Source organism: Bombina bombina, chromosome 7 (assembly GCF_027579735.1).
Source record: "Bombina bombina isolate aBomBom1 chromosome 7, aBomBom1.pri, whole genome shotgun sequence".
In the NCBI taxonomy this organism is placed as follows: domain Eukaryota; kingdom Metazoa; phylum Chordata; class Amphibia; order Anura; family Bombinatoridae; genus Bombina; species Bombina bombina.
In genome coordinates this window covers 407724002-407742292 of record NC_069505.1, presented here as the reverse complement: position 1 = coordinate 407742292, position 18291 = coordinate 407724002, and the positions used below count along the sequence as shown (strand labels likewise).

The 18291-nt window shown below is 38.3% G+C and overlaps 1 protein-coding gene across 1 annotated transcript in view; it reads left to right on the top strand.

Moving 5' to 3' along the window:
• Positions 1–14717: 14717 nt before the first annotated feature.
• IPPK (inositol-pentakisphosphate 2-kinase) overlaps positions 14718–18291 on the top strand; it is a 176474-nt gene continuing 172900 nt past the window's right edge. The window contains exon 1 of the mRNA XM_053721185.1: positions 14718–14875. Within this exon, the coding sequence (XP_053577160.1) occupies positions 14795–14875 (81 nt within the window). The 5' untranslated portion in view covers positions 14718–14794. The remainder of the gene's footprint in view (positions 14876–18291) is intronic.

The window sequence follows — 18291 nt, the reverse complement described above, 5'->3', positions numbered from 1 at the left end:
GGACTGGCACACACGCTGGCAGGCAGGCAACTGCTATTAGATTACACTAGCAGACTGATGTTTCACAGTCAAAATTTTTTTTTTTTTAAATTTACACTACTGTTACAACAGATATGAGTGGTGGCACTAGTTGGCAAGTGGGCCTGGCACACACGCTGGCAGGCAGGCAACTGCAATTAGATTACACTACCAGACTGATGTTTCACAGTCAAAAAAGTTTTTTTTTTTAAATTTACACTACTGTTACAACAGATATGAGTGGTGGCACTAGTTGGCAAGTGGGCCTGGCACACACGCTGGCAGGCAGGCAGGCAACTGCAATTAGATTACACTAGCAGACTGATGTTTCACAGTCAAAAAAGTTTTTTTTTTTAAATTGACACTACTGTTACAACAGATATGAGTGGTGGCACTAGTTGGCAAGTGGGCCTGGCACACACGCTGGCAGGCAGGCAACTGCTATTAGATTACACTAGCAGACTGATGTTTCACAGTCAAAAAAGTATTTTTTTTTTAAAAATGTACACTACTGTTACAACAGATATGAGTGGTGGCACTAGTTGGCAAGTGGGCCTGGCACACACGCTGGCAGGCAGGCAACTGCTATTAGATTACACTAGCAGACTGATGTTTCACAGTCAAAAAAGTGTTTTTTTTTAAATTTACACTACTGTTACAACAGATATGAGTGGTGGCACTAGTTGGCAAGTGGGCCTGGCACACACGCTGGCAGGCAGGCAACTGCAATTAGATTACACTAGCAGACTGATGTTTCACAGTCAAAAAAGTTTTGTTTTTTTTTAATTTACACTACTGTTACAACAGATATAAGTGGTGGCACTAGTTGGCAAGTGGGCCTGGCACACACGCTGGCAGGCAGGCAACTGCAATTAGATTACACTAGCAGACTGATGTTTCACAGTCAAAAAAGTTTTTTTTTTACAAAATTTACACTACTGTTACAACAGATATGAGTGGTGGCACTGCAGGCAGGCAACTGCAATTAGATTACACTAGCAGACTGATGTTTCACAGTCAAAATTACACAGGCAAAAAAAAAAAAAGATGTTCTAGCCCTAAAAAGGGCTTTTTGGGGTGCTGTCCTTACAGCAGAGATCAGATGAGTCCTTCAGGACTGTAGTGGACACTGAATACACTAGCCTAGCTATCAATTTCCCTATAAAATCAGCAGCAGCTACACTATCCCTCATCTCACTAAGAATGCAGGATCAGAATGAATCTAAAATGGCTGCTGTCCAGGAGCTGGGAGGGTCTGGGAGGGAGTTTCTGCTGCTGATTGGCTGAAAAGTGTCTGCAGACTGTGAGATACAGGGTCAAAGTTTACTCAATGATGACGAATAGGGGGCGGATTGAACATCGCATATGTTCGCCCGCTGCGGCAAACGCGAACAAGCTATGTTCGCCGGGAACTATTCACCGGCGAACTATGCGCGACATCACTACAGATCAATAGCTTGTTCTATGGCTAGGATATACTGTATATGCTTTAACATGTTTTCATCTACTTAACGACAAAGGGCTCTAATATACTGTAAATGTGTATATACATATGTATTTATGTGTGTATATATGTCTGTAAATACATAAATACATATGTACATACACACATATATATATACTGTACATACACATCTTTAGACATGTATAAATAACATCTGGAGGTCAGAAAACGCATCACATTAACTCCCTTTCCCCACAGACTTCTATGCAGTGCACTACTAAAAGCCTCTTCTGGCTTTCTCTTGCGCACAAACCCGAAGGTGCGTTGAGAAATACTTCAAATGTCTTTGTTCTTCATTTAGAAGAAATTTTTATTTTTAATTTTGAATATATATTTCTAGTTATGTATCTGAATATATTTTGTAATATATATATATATATATATATATATATATATATATATATATATATATATATATATATCTATAGCTAAGTGAAGAACATAGGTATTTCAAGTACTTCTATTAAAAAATAAATTAAAAATTAAAAAAAGATATTTCAAGGTATTTAGCTGGGAAGGGCTCAAAAAAGTGTATATATATACTTTTGAGCTCTTTCCATTCAAACACCTTGACATAAACCATATCCCTTTTTATAATTTTTTTAGCAGTAATAAATATATTTTACATTAAATATATAGGTCTGTGTGTAATAATTTATTTTGGGCTGCACTTAACCCATAGGGGCATATGTATCAAGCTCCGAATGGAGCTTGATGCCCGTGTTTCTGGCGAGCCTGCAGGCTCGCCAGAAACAGCAGTTATGAAGCAGCGGTCACAAAGACCGCTGCTCCATAACCTGTCCGCCTGCTCTGAGCAGGCGGACAGACATCGCCGGAAATCAAGCCGATCGAGTACGATCAGGTTGATTGACACCCCCCTGCTGGCGGCCTATTGGCCGCGAGTCTGCAGGGGGCGACGTTGCACCAGCAGCTCTTGTGAGCTGCTAGTGCAATGCTGAATACGGCGAGCGTATTGCTCGCCGTATTCAGCGAGGTCTGTCGGACCTGATCCGCACTGTCGGATCAGGTCCGACAGACCTTGATAACTATGGGCCATAGCGTTCAACACTTAATATGAGCGGTGTTTAGCGAGGTCAGGATATCCATTGAAAATATAGGACCACTATGTGGATGCACTAAACTCTCCACTTGTAATATGGACCACCACTGTATTTTCCTTTTTCTGCATGAGTCTGCTATCTTATCCCTTTTATATCAATAGAAAGTATCTCTAACTATCCTGCAGATCTGAATGTGTATTTAGCAGTTTATCCTGTATTAAGCAGGTAAGTGATCGCTGCCAAAGAACATTTCAAATGTAAATAAAAGAAGAGATTTTATTTTTCCTGTTTGGAATGGAAAATCCTGACATTTTCCACTATGCACAATGACCTGGATTACAAGTTGTGTGGTAATCCCGTTGCGTACCTACCGCGCAAAATGGGGCTGTACCGCTATTTCCAATACACCGCCATTACAAGTCACCCTAAAACACTAAATTAAGCTATTAACCCCTAAACCGCCCCCCACATCGCAACTACCTAAATAAAACTATTAACCACTAAACCACCGTCCCCCCACATTGCTACTACCTAAATAAAGCTATTAACCCCTAAACCTAACAACCCCTAAATTAAAATTAGTTACAATATACTAACTACCTTAAAATAAATAGAAACTTACCTGTTAAAAAAAACAAACTTAAACTAATAAAAAAAACTATTACAAAAATAAAAAAAACCTAACATTACCAAAAATAAAAAAACCTAACATTACCAAAAATGATAAAACCTAACATCACCAAAAATAAAAAATCTAACATTACAAAAGATCAAGAAAATAAAAACCTAACATTACAAAAATAACAAACACAATTTTCCAAAATAAAAAAGATATTCCTATTCTAATACCCCCGTTAAAACAAAAAGCTAATCTAACAATAAACTACTAATAGCCCCTAAAAGAGCCTTTTGTAGGGCATTTGTCCTAAAGCGATTAGCTCTTTTACCCTGAAAAAAAATGTACCTCCTAACATTACAACAAAAAAAACTACCTAAAAAAAAGCCTAATCTACCCATTGCCCTGAAAAGCTGCTTACATCCTATTGGATGATTATACTTTGATTCTTGAAAGTCAAATCAGCCAATAGGATGTAAGCAGCTCTCATCCTATTGGCTGATTTGAATTTTTCAGCCAACAGGAATGGAAGGGTACCCCAATATAAAAGGGGTACTTTGCATTCAAACTTGTGTGCGGCAGATGATCTCATGAAGAGGACCTCCATGCCGGATGACTGTGCTGCCTCTGCTCTGCCTCTGCTCCTCCTCTACGCCACCGTGATGAAGATGGAAAATGGTCCTGCACTGGAAGAAGATGGAGCCGCCTGGATGAAGACCTTTCGCTGCCGGGAAGAAGATGGATCGCCGGACTTCAGCAACGGTAAGTACTTATTTTTGGGGTAGTCTTACTTTTTTTTTTTTGGGGGGGGGGGGTGGTTTAAGATTAGGGCTTTTTTCATTTTTATGGGCTTAAAAAGAGCTAAATGCCTATTTAAGGGCAATGCCCATACAAATGCCCTTTTCAGGGCAATGGGTAGATTAGGCAATTTTTAGGTAGTTTTTTTATCTTGGGTGGTTGGGTGGGTGTGGGGGTGTAATGTTATGGGGTACTTTGTTTCTCTTCAGGGCAAAAGAGCGGATCGCTTTAGGGCAATGCCCTACAAAAGGCCCTTTGAAGGGCTGTTGGTAGTTTATTGTTAGATTAGGAGATGGCTTTTTTTGTTTTAACGGGGGTATTAGAATAGGAATAACTTTTTTTATTTTGGATAATTTCATTTGTTATTTTTTGTAATGTTAGCTTTTTTAATTTTGTGTAAATTTAGATTACTTGATCTTTTGTAATGTTAGTTTTTTTATTTTCGTAATGTTATCTTTTTTTGTAGTTAAGGTTAGTTTGTGTTTAGGAGATTGTGGTTAGGGTTAGTTGGTGTATTGGGAGGTTGTGGTTAAGGTTAGTTGGTGTTTAGGGGTAGTTGTGGTTAAGGTTAGTTGGTGTTTAGGGATTGTGGTTAGGGTTAGTTGGTGTTTTAGTGGGTTGTGGTTAGGGTTAGTTCGTGATTAGGGGGTTGTGGTTAGGGTTAGTTGGTGTTTAGGAGGGTTGTAGTTAGGGTTAGTTGGTGTTTTAGGGGGTTGCGGTTAGAGTTAGTTGGTGTTTCGGGAGTTGCAGTTAAGGTTAGTTGGTGTTTTAGGGGGGTTGTGGTTAGGGTTAGTTGGTGTTTAGGGGGTTGTGGTTAGGGTTAGTTGGTGTTTAGGAGGGTTGTAGTTAGGGTTAGTTGGTGTTTTAGGGGGTTGTGGTTAGGGTTAGTTGGTGTTTAGGGGGTTGTGGTTAAGGTTAGTTGGTGTTTATGGGGGTTGTGATTAGGGTAAGTTGGTGTTTAGGGGGTTGTGGTTAGGGTTGGTTGGTGTTTAGGATTTTTGGCCTCCCAGAAAAAGCTTGTAATACCGGCGCTATGGAAGTCCCATTGAAAAAAGACTTTACGCAAATTGCGTAAATTAATTTGCGGTACGGCCAAAAAAGTGTGCGGTGCCCCTAAACCTGCAAGGCTCGTAATACCAGCAGTAGTGAAAAAGCAGCGTTAGGAGCCTTAACGCTGCTTTTTTACCCATACCGCAAATTCGTAATCTAGCCGATAGAAAGCTAAGGGAGGGAGGGGGGAACAGTGACCGGGGGTGTGCCGTAGTCACGTGGTCAGTATGCCAAAAAAGGGGGCATACTCAAAGATGAAATTTGATAATAAGAAAAAGAGGAGGTATAGGGATGGGTGGGTGGGGTAATGCAAAGGTGATGCCGACAAGACGAGAAGGGTGAGTAAAGGTAGATATAGGGTGAGACTCCTCCTACAAATTCAGGCTAACCAATGGTCAGCCTTCCTACTTATGCAATATTCAGTTATAATAAAGTGTTTTACTGTGTATTATTTTAACGTAAATATTTCACATTCCAATGTTCTTCACATAAGGAAATATGTTCTAATTATTTTTAAATAGATATTCTTATATCTATATATCTGTATACATCTATACCTATATATAATCATATATATTTATAGGTATAGATATATAGTGTACCAAAAAATAATCATATATATATATATATATATATATATACAGTATATATGTGTGTATGTATGAATACATAGAACATATTCTGCTATGTGTAGAACTTTGGAATTATGAAATATTAATATTTAATGTCGGGTTAGTGCACTTGGTTAAATGCGATCAGGTTTGTGCGACTTGTTAAATGTTTTTAAATGTTTTTTCACTTTTCGTGCTCCATTGGCGTCTATGAGGGATTAAGTTAACGCAGTTGTGATTCTAACTTTTGCTTTTTGTGTGCGTCGGTTTAGCCTGTGAGTATTTACTTTCAATTTGTAATACACTTGCTACCCAATTCGCGCAAAGAGCCGAAGTGGAGCGCAGTAAACACAGTGGGAGCGATAAATATCGCTCAACTAGTAATCGAGCCCTTTGTCGGAGTCAAGCACATAATTAGAGGCACATAGTAGCTCACAAGAGATTTGAACTATTACATTCTTTTAAATTATCTGCACTAGAATTTGTGCATGTATTGCTATTTTTGCTGTGGGCATTTCCCCCCCCCCCCCCATATTCATTGCATTTGTCCAAAAAAAAGATTAATAAATAGGAATTTCACACAAAAAGGGGTGAAAGTCTTTTCTGTATGAGGGGATAAAAGGGTTAAAAAAAATTCAATTTTACACTATTCAATAAAGAATAAATTGAGTCATCTTTTTTTGCTGCTGCTGGCTTGTACTACTATAACTTTATTTAAGTTTAAAGGGACATGAAACCCAATTTTTTTCTTTTGTGATTTAGAAAGAGCATGTCATTTTAAACAATTTCTAATTTACTTCTATTATCTCATTTGCTTCATTCTCCTGATATCACTTGCTGAAAAGCATATCTAGATACGCTCAGTAGCTGCTGATTGGTTGCTGCACATAGAGGCCTTGTGTGATTGGCTCACACACAAAGGATATCTAAAGAATTGAGCAAATTAGATAATAGAAGTAAATGGGAAAGTTGTTTAAAATGACATGCCCTATCTGAATCATGAAAGTTTAATTTTGACTAGACTGTCCCTTTAAGCAGACATCTGAAACAAGTATTTTTTGTGGATTTCTAGTTGTTATTGCTCCTGTTGCAAATAGAACAGTGAGAAGATTGAGCCTTTATACGGCTGGCAACTTTTGGGCCAATGATGCTGTGTTTCCTACACATAACTAAACAGAGAATTACATTTTGAGTTTACTGTTCATTGAAAGGAACATTACGGTCAAAATGTAAATGCACATAGATAAATTACATCTTTGAACAGAAACATACTTACAATATACAATATTGGCAAAAATGCTTCTCGTAAAAGTTATCTCTGTTTTAGTGTTAGCATTTTTCTCTGCACGTGCATGTGAAGCATACCTAGATATTCTCAGTGCATCTGCATTGTAAATACTGCAGATGCTCTGAGCGCCAGTGGGGCTGTATCATGTCAGCAATAAACAAATTTAGTAATTACCAGATGGTACAAGCACCTTAGGCTCTCTGAGCAAGTGCTGTTTTTAAAATGCTGGTGCATACTTAAAGGGACAGTCTACTCCAGAATTTTTATTGTCTAAAATAATGCCTTTATTAAAAATTCCCCAGTTTGGCATAACCAACACAGTTATATTAATATACTTTGAGCACAATGTTATCTATCTATATGGCACACATGAACTAGCACTGTTGCTGTAAAAAACTGTTGAAATGCACTGAGATAACAGGCGGCCTTCAAGTGCCTTGAAATTAGCATAAAAGCCTACATAGGTTGAGCTCCAACAAAGAATACCAAGAGAACAAAGCAAATTTGATGATAAAAGTAAATTGGAAACTTTAATTTCTACTATATTGTCTCTTTAAATACACCTGAGGGCTCGCGCGGAAATAGATGCATTGGGGCAGATTGATGGCTTGATAAATCGGACCCTTAGAGGCCCATTTATCAAGCTTCGTAGGGAGCTTGTGGGCCCGTGTTTTTGGCGAGTCTTCAGACTCGCCAGAAACAGCAGTTATGAAGCAGCGGTCTAAAGACCGCTGCTCCATAACCCGATCCGCCTGCTCTGAGGCGCCACAATTCAACCCGATCGAGTACGATCGGGTTGATTGACACCTCCTTGCAGGCGGCCGATTGGCCGCGAGTCTGCAGGGGGCGACATTGCACCAGCAGCTCTTGTGAGCTTCTGGTGCAATGCTGAATACGGAGAGCGCATTGCTCTCCGCATTCAGCAAGGTCTTGCGGACCTGATCAGCACTGTCGGATCAGGTCCGCAAGACCGTTGTTAAATAGGCCGCTTAGCGTTTATTGGAAGCATTTTGCTAATACGTGTATATTAAAACAAAAGCTTCTATTCAAAACTGAAATGCATCCATCATGTGGATTCCAATGTTGGCTGGAATGTCCCTTTAATGTTTGTCTGATTATCCTGTATTCACAGATGTGCTGACACAATGTACGTGCTTTGTGTTACAATCCTTCATTCCATTCAGATTTTTTACTCTTATTAGGCAGCTTTATCTTGTCTGGCTTTTTGGTTAAGCTGTGGGTTTACTGAATGCTGGGATTATGCATAAAATAATGTAACATCCTCAGATAGTATCAGTCAAAGCCCCTGACCTTCAGACTAACCCCGCGAGCCAGTACTCATGCTGAGCGCTTTGTTTTGCAAGAGATGACCTTATGACGTCCCTGGTGTAGATGTTTATCTTATTAATGAAAGCCTGCACATTTTTTACGTGAAAATCCATTCATTTCAGGTATTTCTTCCGAATAATTACAGATAATTATATGGACTGAAAAAACATTTGACATATGCTGGTATGCTCAGAGTCACATGAATGCAAAAGGACAGTAAGCTGATCCCATATCTCAGCAATTAGGTGCTGCGTTGTAAAAGAAATGATTTCAAAGAATTTATTAGAAACAATAACAAAGGTTTTGCAAATCAAGCGCAGTTCAGGGTATACCTCTTAAAAGACTGGTGGTATTCTAGTTGATGTTTTCATTTGGGATAGAAATCCCATTTTTTTTTTCTTTCATGATTCAGATAGAGAACAACATATTTAAAAAGATTCCAATTTAATTCTATTATCAAATTTGCTTCATTCTCATGTTATTCTTTGTTAAAGAGATATCTAGAAAGGTAGCGTACATATTTTTGAAACACTGCATGACAGGAACTAGGGTTGCCAACTAGTGCACTTGCTAACTGCTGTCATATAGTGCTACAGACACGTACACATTCCTGAACTTAACTTCCTGCTTTTCAACAAAGGATAAAAAGAAAACAAAGACAATTTGATAATAGACAATTCAGCCAAGTCTAAACATTAACATCCTTTTTGAAGCAATTATTTTTCAATAATGGGACTCCACGGACCATTTCCCTCAGACAAGGCTAGTGACTGTTATTAAGTTAGTATAAAATGTATTATATTGCAGTTGTTATCTCATAAAGCTAATTATGGACATATATGTAGCAGAGTTAGCCTTGAAAAGTCAGCAGGTGCAGTTCAAGGTCTGGGAATTAGAAAGTGCTCTATTTTAAGAGCTTAATTACATGAAAAGGGGACAAAGTAAACATTGAAACTATATTGCAAAGTTCTTTGATTACTAACTAAACAGTCTAAATAAAAATCTCAAAATGTTTACTTTAATTACTTAGGGCCAGATTACAAGTTGAGCGCAAATTATCGCTTCCGCAAAAGCGATATTTGCGCTCAACTTAGTATTACCCCAGCTAACGCAAATGTACACATATTAACAAATAAATATATACTGTATATAAGTATATACATATATATATTTACAGGGAACACACAGTTCCCATAGACCGCAATGTAAACACCCCACACCCGCTATTTTTAACTCCTAAAAACTACCTAGTGCAGTCGTTTTTTATGAAAGAAAAGCTACATTTATTTATTTTTTTCATATAAAACTAAAAGACCCTTTATTTTGGGGGCATTTTGGGGACTTTTAGAAAATGAACCAGAGATCTGTAATAACTGGTTTATTAATCGCCCGTTTGCGGGTGAGCAATAAATTAGCGCTCCACTTGTTATCTAGCCCTTAACGTGCAAATAATGTTTACAATGAATAGAGTATTTGAAATCCTGAATTACTTCCGTTTGCAAATGTGCAGTGAAAACAAGAGTGAATTTTATTTCGCACTTTAACCATTTAAACACTGGTGTGTAGTTTTTACATGTTAGAGAACAAACAAAGCAAAGATAATAAACGACATTGTAAAGTTGTTTTTTAAAGGCATACTATATCTGAATTATAAAAGTTTAAAGGACAGTGTACCGTAAAATTGTTTTTCTTTTCATGTGTTTCCAAAACTTAAGAAATTGCTTATTTGAGGGTTTTTTTGTATATGAAATAGCTGATGTTCTTTGAAACCACAACCCATTAAAATGGGTTGTGATTGCAGGGAAATCCTATTTCCTTATTTTACCATTTTCTGTACACACACATGTGCTTCTTTATATTATCTCTGTAAGTATACCAAAGCCCAGTTAATTTTCAATTGTTCTCTCTATTACTTACCCTTCACCCCCACTGAGAGACTAATTTCTTCTGCTGGCTATGCTAACACAACTTTTCTATAGCGAATACTTAAAGGGACAGTGTACTCCAGAATTGTTATTGTCTAAAAAGATAGATAATCCCTTTATTACCCATTCCCCAGTTCTGCATAACCAACACAGTTATATTAATTTACTATTTACCTATATGATTACCTTGTATCTAACCCTCTGCAGACTGCTCCTTATCTCAGTTATATTAATATACTTTTTACCTCTGTGATTACCTTGTATCTAAGCCTCTGCAGACTGCTCCTTATCTCAGTTATATTAACATACTTTTTACCTCTGTGATTACCTTGTATCTAAGCCTCTGCAGACTGCTCCTTATCTCAGTTATATTAATATACTTTTACCTCTGTGATTACCCTGTATCTAAGCCTCTGCAGACTGCTCCTTATCTCAGTTATATTAATATACTTTTACCTCTGTGATTACCTTGTATCTAACCCTCTGTAGACTGCTCCTTATCTCAGTTATATTAATATACTTTTTACCACTGTGATTACCCTGTATCTAAACCTCTGCAGACTGCTCCTTATCTCAGTTATATTAATACACTTTTTACCTCTGTGATTACCTTGTATCTAAGCCTCTGCAGACTGCTCCTTATCTCAGTTATATTAATACATTTTTAACCTCTGTGATTACCTTGTATCTAAACCTTTGCAGACTGCTCCTTATCTCAGTTATATTAATACACATTTTACCTCTGTGATTATCTTGTATCTTAGCCTCTGCAGACTGCTCCTTATCTCAGTTATATTAATACACATTTTACCTCTATGATTATCTTGTATCTAAGCCTCTGCAGACTGCTCCTTATCTCAGTTATATTAATACACATTTTACCTCTGTGATTAGCCTGTATCTAAGCCTCTGCAGACTGCTCCTTATCTCAGTTATATTAATATACATTTTACCTCTGTGATTACCTTGTATCTAAGCCTCTGCAGGCTGCTCCTTATCTCAGTTATATTAATATACTTTTTACCTCTGTGATTACCTTTTATCTAATCCTCTGCAGACTGCTCCTTATCTCAGTTATATTAATATACTTTTTACCTCTGTGATTACCTTTTATATAATCCTCTGCAGACTGCTCCTTAGCTCAGTTATATTAATACACTTTTTACCTCTGTGATTACCTTGTATCTAAGCATCTGCAGACTGCTCCTTATCTCAGTTATGTTAATACACTTTTTACGTCTGTGATTACCTTGTATTTAAGCCTCTGCAGACTGCCCCTTATCTCAATTAAATTAATATACTTTTTACCTCTGTGATTACCCTGTATCTAAGCCTCTGCAGACTGCTCCTTATCTCAGTTATATTAATACACTTTTTACCTCTGTGATTACCTTGTATCTAAGCATCTGCAGACTGCTCCTTATCTCAGTTATGTTAATACACTTTTTACGTCTGTGATTACCTTGTATCTAAACCTCTGCAGACTGTTCCTTATCTCAGTTATATTAATACACTTTTTATCTCTGTGATTACCCAGTATCTAAGCATCTGCAGACTGCTCCTTATCTCAGTTATATTAATATACGTTTTACCTCTGTGATTACCTTGTATCTAAGCCTCTGCAGACTGCTCCTTATCTCACTTATATTAATATACTTTTTACCTCTGTGATTACCCTGTATCTAAGCCTCTGCAGACTGCCCCTTATCTCAGTTATATTAATATACTTTTTACCTCTGTGATTACCTTTTATCTAAGCCTCTGCAGACTGTTCCTTATCTCAGTTATATTAATATACGTTTTACCTCTGTGATTACCTTGTATCTAAGCCTCTGCAGACTTCTCCTTATCTCAGTTATATTAATACACTTTTTACCTCTGTGATTACCTTGTATCTAAGCCTCTGCAGACTGCTCCTTATCTCAGTTATATTAATACACTTTTTACCTCTGTGATTACCTTGTATCTAAGCCTCTGAAGACTGCCCCCTTATCTCAGTTATATTAATATACTTTTTACCTCTGTGATTACCCTGTATCTAACCCTCTGCAGATTGCCCCCTTATCTCAGTTATATTAATACACTTTTTACCTCTGTGCAGAGGCTTAGATACAAGGTAATCACAGAGGTAAAAAGTGTATTAATATAACTGAGATAAGGGTGCAGTCTGCAGAGGGTTAGATACAGGGTAATCACAGAGGTAAAAAGTATATTAATATAACTGAGTTAAGGAACAGTCTGCAGAGGCTTAGATACAAGATAATCACAGAGGTAAAAAGTATATAAATATAACTGAGATAAGGAGCAGTCTGCAGAGGCTTAGATACAAGGTAATCACAGAGGTAAAAAGTATATTAATATAACTGAGATAAGGGGCAGTCTGTAGAGGCTTAGATACAAGGTAATCAGACTGCCCCTTATCTCAGTTATATTAATATACTTTTTACCTCTGTGATTACCTTGTATCTAAGCCTCTGAAGACTGCTCCTTATCTCAGTTATATTAATATACTTTTTAGCCCTGTGATTACCCTGTATCTAAGCCTCTGCAGACTGCTCCTTATCTCAGTTATATTAATACACTTTTTACCTCTGTGATTACCTTGTATCTAAGACTCTACAGACTGCTCCCTTATCTCAGTTATATTAATATACTTTTTACCTCTGTGATTACCTTGTATCTAAGCCTCTCCAGACTGCTCCTTAACCCAGTTATATTAATATACATTTTACCTCTGTGATTACCTTGTATCTAAGCCTCTGCAGACTGCTCCTTATCTCAGTTATATTAATACACTTTTTACCTCTGTGATTACCTTGTATCTAAGCCTCTGCAGACTGCCCCCTTATTTCAGTTAATTTGACAGACTTGCATTTAAGCCAATCAGTGCTGACTCTTAAAGGGATACTGAACCCATTTTTTTTCTTTCATGATTCAGATAAAGCAGCAATTTTAAGCAACTTTCTAATTTACACGTATTATCAAAATTTTTTGTTCTCTTTGTATCTTTATTTGAAAAGACAGGGATGTAAACTTAGGAGCCAGGCCCATTTTTGGCTCAGAACCCGGGATAGTGCTTGCTGATTGGAGGCTGCATTTAGACACCAATCAGCAAGCGCTACCCAGGTGCTGAACCAAAGATGGACCGGCTCCTAAGCTTTACATTCCTGCTTTTTCAAATAAAAATACCAAGAGAACGAAGAAAAATTGATAATAGGAGTAAGTTAGAAAGTTGCTTCAAAATTGCTTGGTTTATCTGAATCATGAAAGAAAATGTTTGTGTTTCATATCCTTTTAATTATAGAGCAGATAATGCTAGTCTGTCACATTTATTAAACTGCTAATAAATTAATTAATTAATTAACCTTACAAAACTAGACTTTACTTATCAAAAGCACAAACAAATGTATTTATTTCAAATACCTAATGCTCAATGTATTTAAAGGGACAGTAAACTCAATAAACTTTCATGATTCATACAGAGCAGCAATTTTATACAACTTAATTTCTGTTATCAAATTTTCTTTGTTCTCTTGGTATCTTTTATTGAAGTGTACTCAATGGCGGCAGTGTTTTGCAATACTATTTGTAGCTATGTTATAGAATGATGCTGCCATAGAGTACTAAAAGACACGTGCACACTCCTGAGCTCTTTTTACCTACCTAGTTTTACTCTTCAATAAAAGATACCAACAGAACAAAGAAAATTTGATAACAGAAATAAATTGGAAAGTTAAAATTTTAATAGATTATGTGAGTCTCAAATAAATAGGGCAACTAGAGCCATAACTCTAAATTAAACAAGGGGGAAAAAAACAATCTGTGGTAAAATCTTAGTTTAGCGTTCTAAATTATTTTCTCAGCCATATCTCATTATTTTCCTACATAAATTGGTATGGGGGTTCAGATGAGGGCTACCAACAATGCTGCAATGTTTGGGTCTCCAGGAACAAAAAGGGAAGCCATATTTTGGGGTGTAAAGTCCCTGTTTTCCCCATAGACTTTCCCCAGCCAGCCAGCTCTGCTCACCTACATGGATACATTGTATCAAACCCTCAGCCTACAGCTTTTTATACATTTGTAACTGTTTACTGTACACAGACACTTAAAGCAGCCCTCTCAGTAACAACTCATCTGAACCCCCAGACCAATTTTTGTAGGAAAATAATGAGATATGGCTGAGAAAATAATTTAGAACGCTAAACTAAGATTTTACCCAATCTGTGTATACAGCACAGTTCTTCCTATGACACCAGGAAATTATCCAGGTCTATAATAATAATAATAATAGAAACAATAAGTATTGGGCGCTGGCACCAATGGGTTAATGACAGTCACAGAAAAACTAAAGGAAACAAGGAACATAGAGACTCGTAAACAGCACGCGATGCCGCTTCCGCTCTGCCCTATCACAACTCTATGATACGTGAGAGCCCTCAAACGGTTGTCCAATCAGTTAACGCTTAGACGGAGGGGAGGCTTGGCTACTAGCAGATGGGCGGGGATTATGTGAGGCTGAGGTAGTTGTTGGCTGGCTCGGGGAGAGCACTGTCACTGGCATAAGCGGTAGTCGGCTCGTTCTGGGCTGTGTGTCATGGATGGGGAAATTATGGACGAGAATGAATGGAATTACCACGGGGAAGGGAACAAGAGCCTGGTTGTGGCGCACACACAGGTGAGGGGACACTAAGGGCCGCGACTATACGCGAGACCAGTATGTGAAGCTGAGGAAAGCGCGGGTCCGTTATGTGAGGCGCGTGACCGGTCTGCGGGTGCTCGTGAGTGTGATTTGGTGTGACAGGAGTCATAAAGAACCAGTATGTGTGTGTGTAACAGTACTTACTGTGTGTGTGTAACAGTACTTACTGTGTGTGTGTAACAGTACTTACTGTGTGTGTGTAACAGTACTTACTGTGTGTGTGTAACAGTACTTACTGTGTGTGTGTAACAGTACTTACTGTGTGTGTGTAACAGTACTTACTGTGTGTGTGTAACAGTACTTACTGTGTGTGTGTGTAACAGTACTTACACTGTGTGTGTGTGTAACAGTACTTACACTGTGTGTGTGTGTAACAGTACTTACACTGTGTGTGTGTGTAACAGTACTTACACTGTGTGTGTGTAACAGTACTTACACTGTGTGTGTGTAACAGTACTTACACTGTGTGTGTAACAGTACTTACACTGTGTGTGTAACAGTACTTACACTGTGTGTGTAACAGTACTTACACTGTGTGTGTAACAGTACTTACACTGTGTGTGTAACAGTACTTACACTGTGTGTGTGTAACAGTACTTACACTGTGTGTGTGTAACAGTACTTACACTGTGTGTGTGTAACAGTACTTACACTGTGTGTGTGTAACAGTACTTACACTGTGTGTGTGTAACAGTACTTACACTGTGTGTGTGTAACAGTACTTACACTGTGTGTGTGTAACAGTACTTACACTGTGTGTGTGTAACAGTACTTACACTGTGTGTGTGTAACAGTACTTACACTGTGTGTGTGTAACAGTACTTACACTGTGTGTGTGTAACAGTACTTACACTGTGTGTGTGTAACAGTACTTACACTGTGTGTGTGTAACAGTACTTACACTGTGTGTGTGTGTAACAGTACTTACACTGTGTGTGTGTGTAACAGTACTTACACTGTGTGTGTGTGTAACAGTACTTACACTGTGTGTGTGTGTAACAGTACTTACACTGTGTGTGTGTGTAACAGTACTTACACTGTGTGTGTGTGTAACAGTACTTACACTGTGTGTGTGTGTAACAGTACTTACACTGTGTGTGTGTGTAACAGTACTTACACTGTGTGTGTGTGTAACAGTACTTACACTGTGTGTGTGTGTAACAGTACTTACACTGTGTGTGTGTGTAACAGTACTTACACTGTGTGTGTGTGTAACAGTACTTACACTGTGTGTGTGTGTAACAGTACTTACACTGTGTGTGTGTGTAACAGTACTTACACTGTGTGTGTGTGTAACAGTACTTACACTGTGTGTGTGTGTAACAGTACTTACACTGTGTGTGTGTGTAACAGTACTTACACTGTGTGTGTGTGTAACAGTACTTACACTGTGTGTGTGTGTAACAGTACTTACACTGTGTGTGTGTGTAACAGTACTTACACTGTGTGTGTGTGTAACAGTACTTACACTGTGTGTGTGTGTAACAGTACTTACACTGTGTGTGTGTGTAACAGTACTTACACTGTGTGTGTGTGTAACAGTACTTACACTGTGTGTGTGTGTAACAGTACTTACACTGTGTGTGTGTGTAACAGTACTTACACTGTGTGTGTGTGTAACAGTACTTACACTGTGTGTGTGTGTAACAGTACTTACACTGTGTGTGTGTGTGTGTAACAGTACTTACACTGTGTGTGTGTGTGTAACAGTACTTACACTGTGTGTGTGTGTGTAACAGTACTTACACTGTGTGTGTGTGTGTAACAGTACTTACACTGTGTGTGTGTGTGTAACAGTACTTACACTGTGTGTGTGTGTGTAACAGTACTTACACTGTGTGTGTGTGTGTAACAGTACTTACACTGTGTGTGTGTGTGTAACAGTACTTACACTGTGTGTGTGTGTAACAGTACTTACACTGTGTGTGTGTGTGTAACAGTACTTACACTGTGTGTGTGTGTGTGTAACAGTACTTACACTGTGTGTGTGTGTGTAACAGTACTTACACTGTGTGTGTGTGTGTGTAACAGTACTTACACTGTGTGTGTGTGTGTGTAACAGTACTTACACTGTGTGTGTGTGTGTAACAGTACTTACACTGTGTGTGTGTGTGTAACAGTACTTACACTGTGTGTGTGTGTGTAACAGTACTTACACTGTGTGTGTGTGTGTGTAACAGTACTTACACTGTGTGTGTGTGTGTGTAACAGTACTTACACTGTGTGTGTGTGTGTGTAACAGTACTTACACTGTGTGTGTGTGTGTAACAGTACTTACACTGTGTGTGTGTGTGTAACAGTACTTACACTGTGTGTGTGTGTGTAACAGTACTTACACTGTGTGTGTGTGTGTAACAGTACTTACACTGTGTGTGTGTGTGTAACAGTACTTACACTGTGTGTGTGTGTGTAACAGTACTTACACTGTGTGTGTGTGTGTAACAGTACTTACACTGTGTGTGTGTGTGTAACAGTACTTACACTGTGTGTGTGTGTGTAACAGTACTTACACTGTGTGTGTAACAGTACTTACACTGTGTGTGTAACAGTACTTACACTGTGTGTGTGTGTGTAACAGTACTTACACTGTGTGTGTGTGTGTAACAGTACTTACACTGTGTGTGTGTGTGTAACAGTACTTACACTGTGTGTGTGTGTGTAACAGTACTTACACTGTGTGTGTGTGTGTAACAGTACTTACACTGTGTGTGTGTGTGTAACAGTACTTACACTGTGTGTGTGTGTGTAACAGTACTTACACTGTGTGTGTGTGTGTAACAGTACTTACACTGTGTGTGTGTGTGTAACAGTACTTACACTGTGTGTGTGTGTGTGTAACAGTACTTACACTGTGTGTGTGTGTGTGTAACAGTACTTACACTGTGTGTGTGTGTGTGTAACAGTACTTACACTGTGTGTGTGTGTGTGTAACAGTACTTACACTGTGTGTGTGTGTGTGTAACAGTACTTACACTGTGTGTGTGTGTGTGTAACAGTACTTACACTGTGTGTGTGTGTGTGTAACAGTACTTACACTGTGTGTGTGTGTGTGTAACAGTACTTACACTGTGTGTGTGTGTGTGTAACAGTACTTACACTGTGTGTGTGTGTGTGTAACAGTACTTACACTGTGTGTGTGTGTGTGTAACAGTACTTACACTGTGTGTGTGTGTGTGTAACAGTACTTACACTGTGTGTGTGTGTGTGTGTGTGTAACGGTGTGCTTACTGTTTGTGTAATGGTGCGCTTACTGCATTTGTGGTACAAGTGTGTGTTCAGTGGGTGCATTTGTGGTCTGTGCTAGCAGTGTGTGTGGTATGCTTTTTGTGTAATAGTGTGCGTTTTCCATGTGTTGTGTACGTTAGTGGGACACACTTGCTGTCTGTATGTAA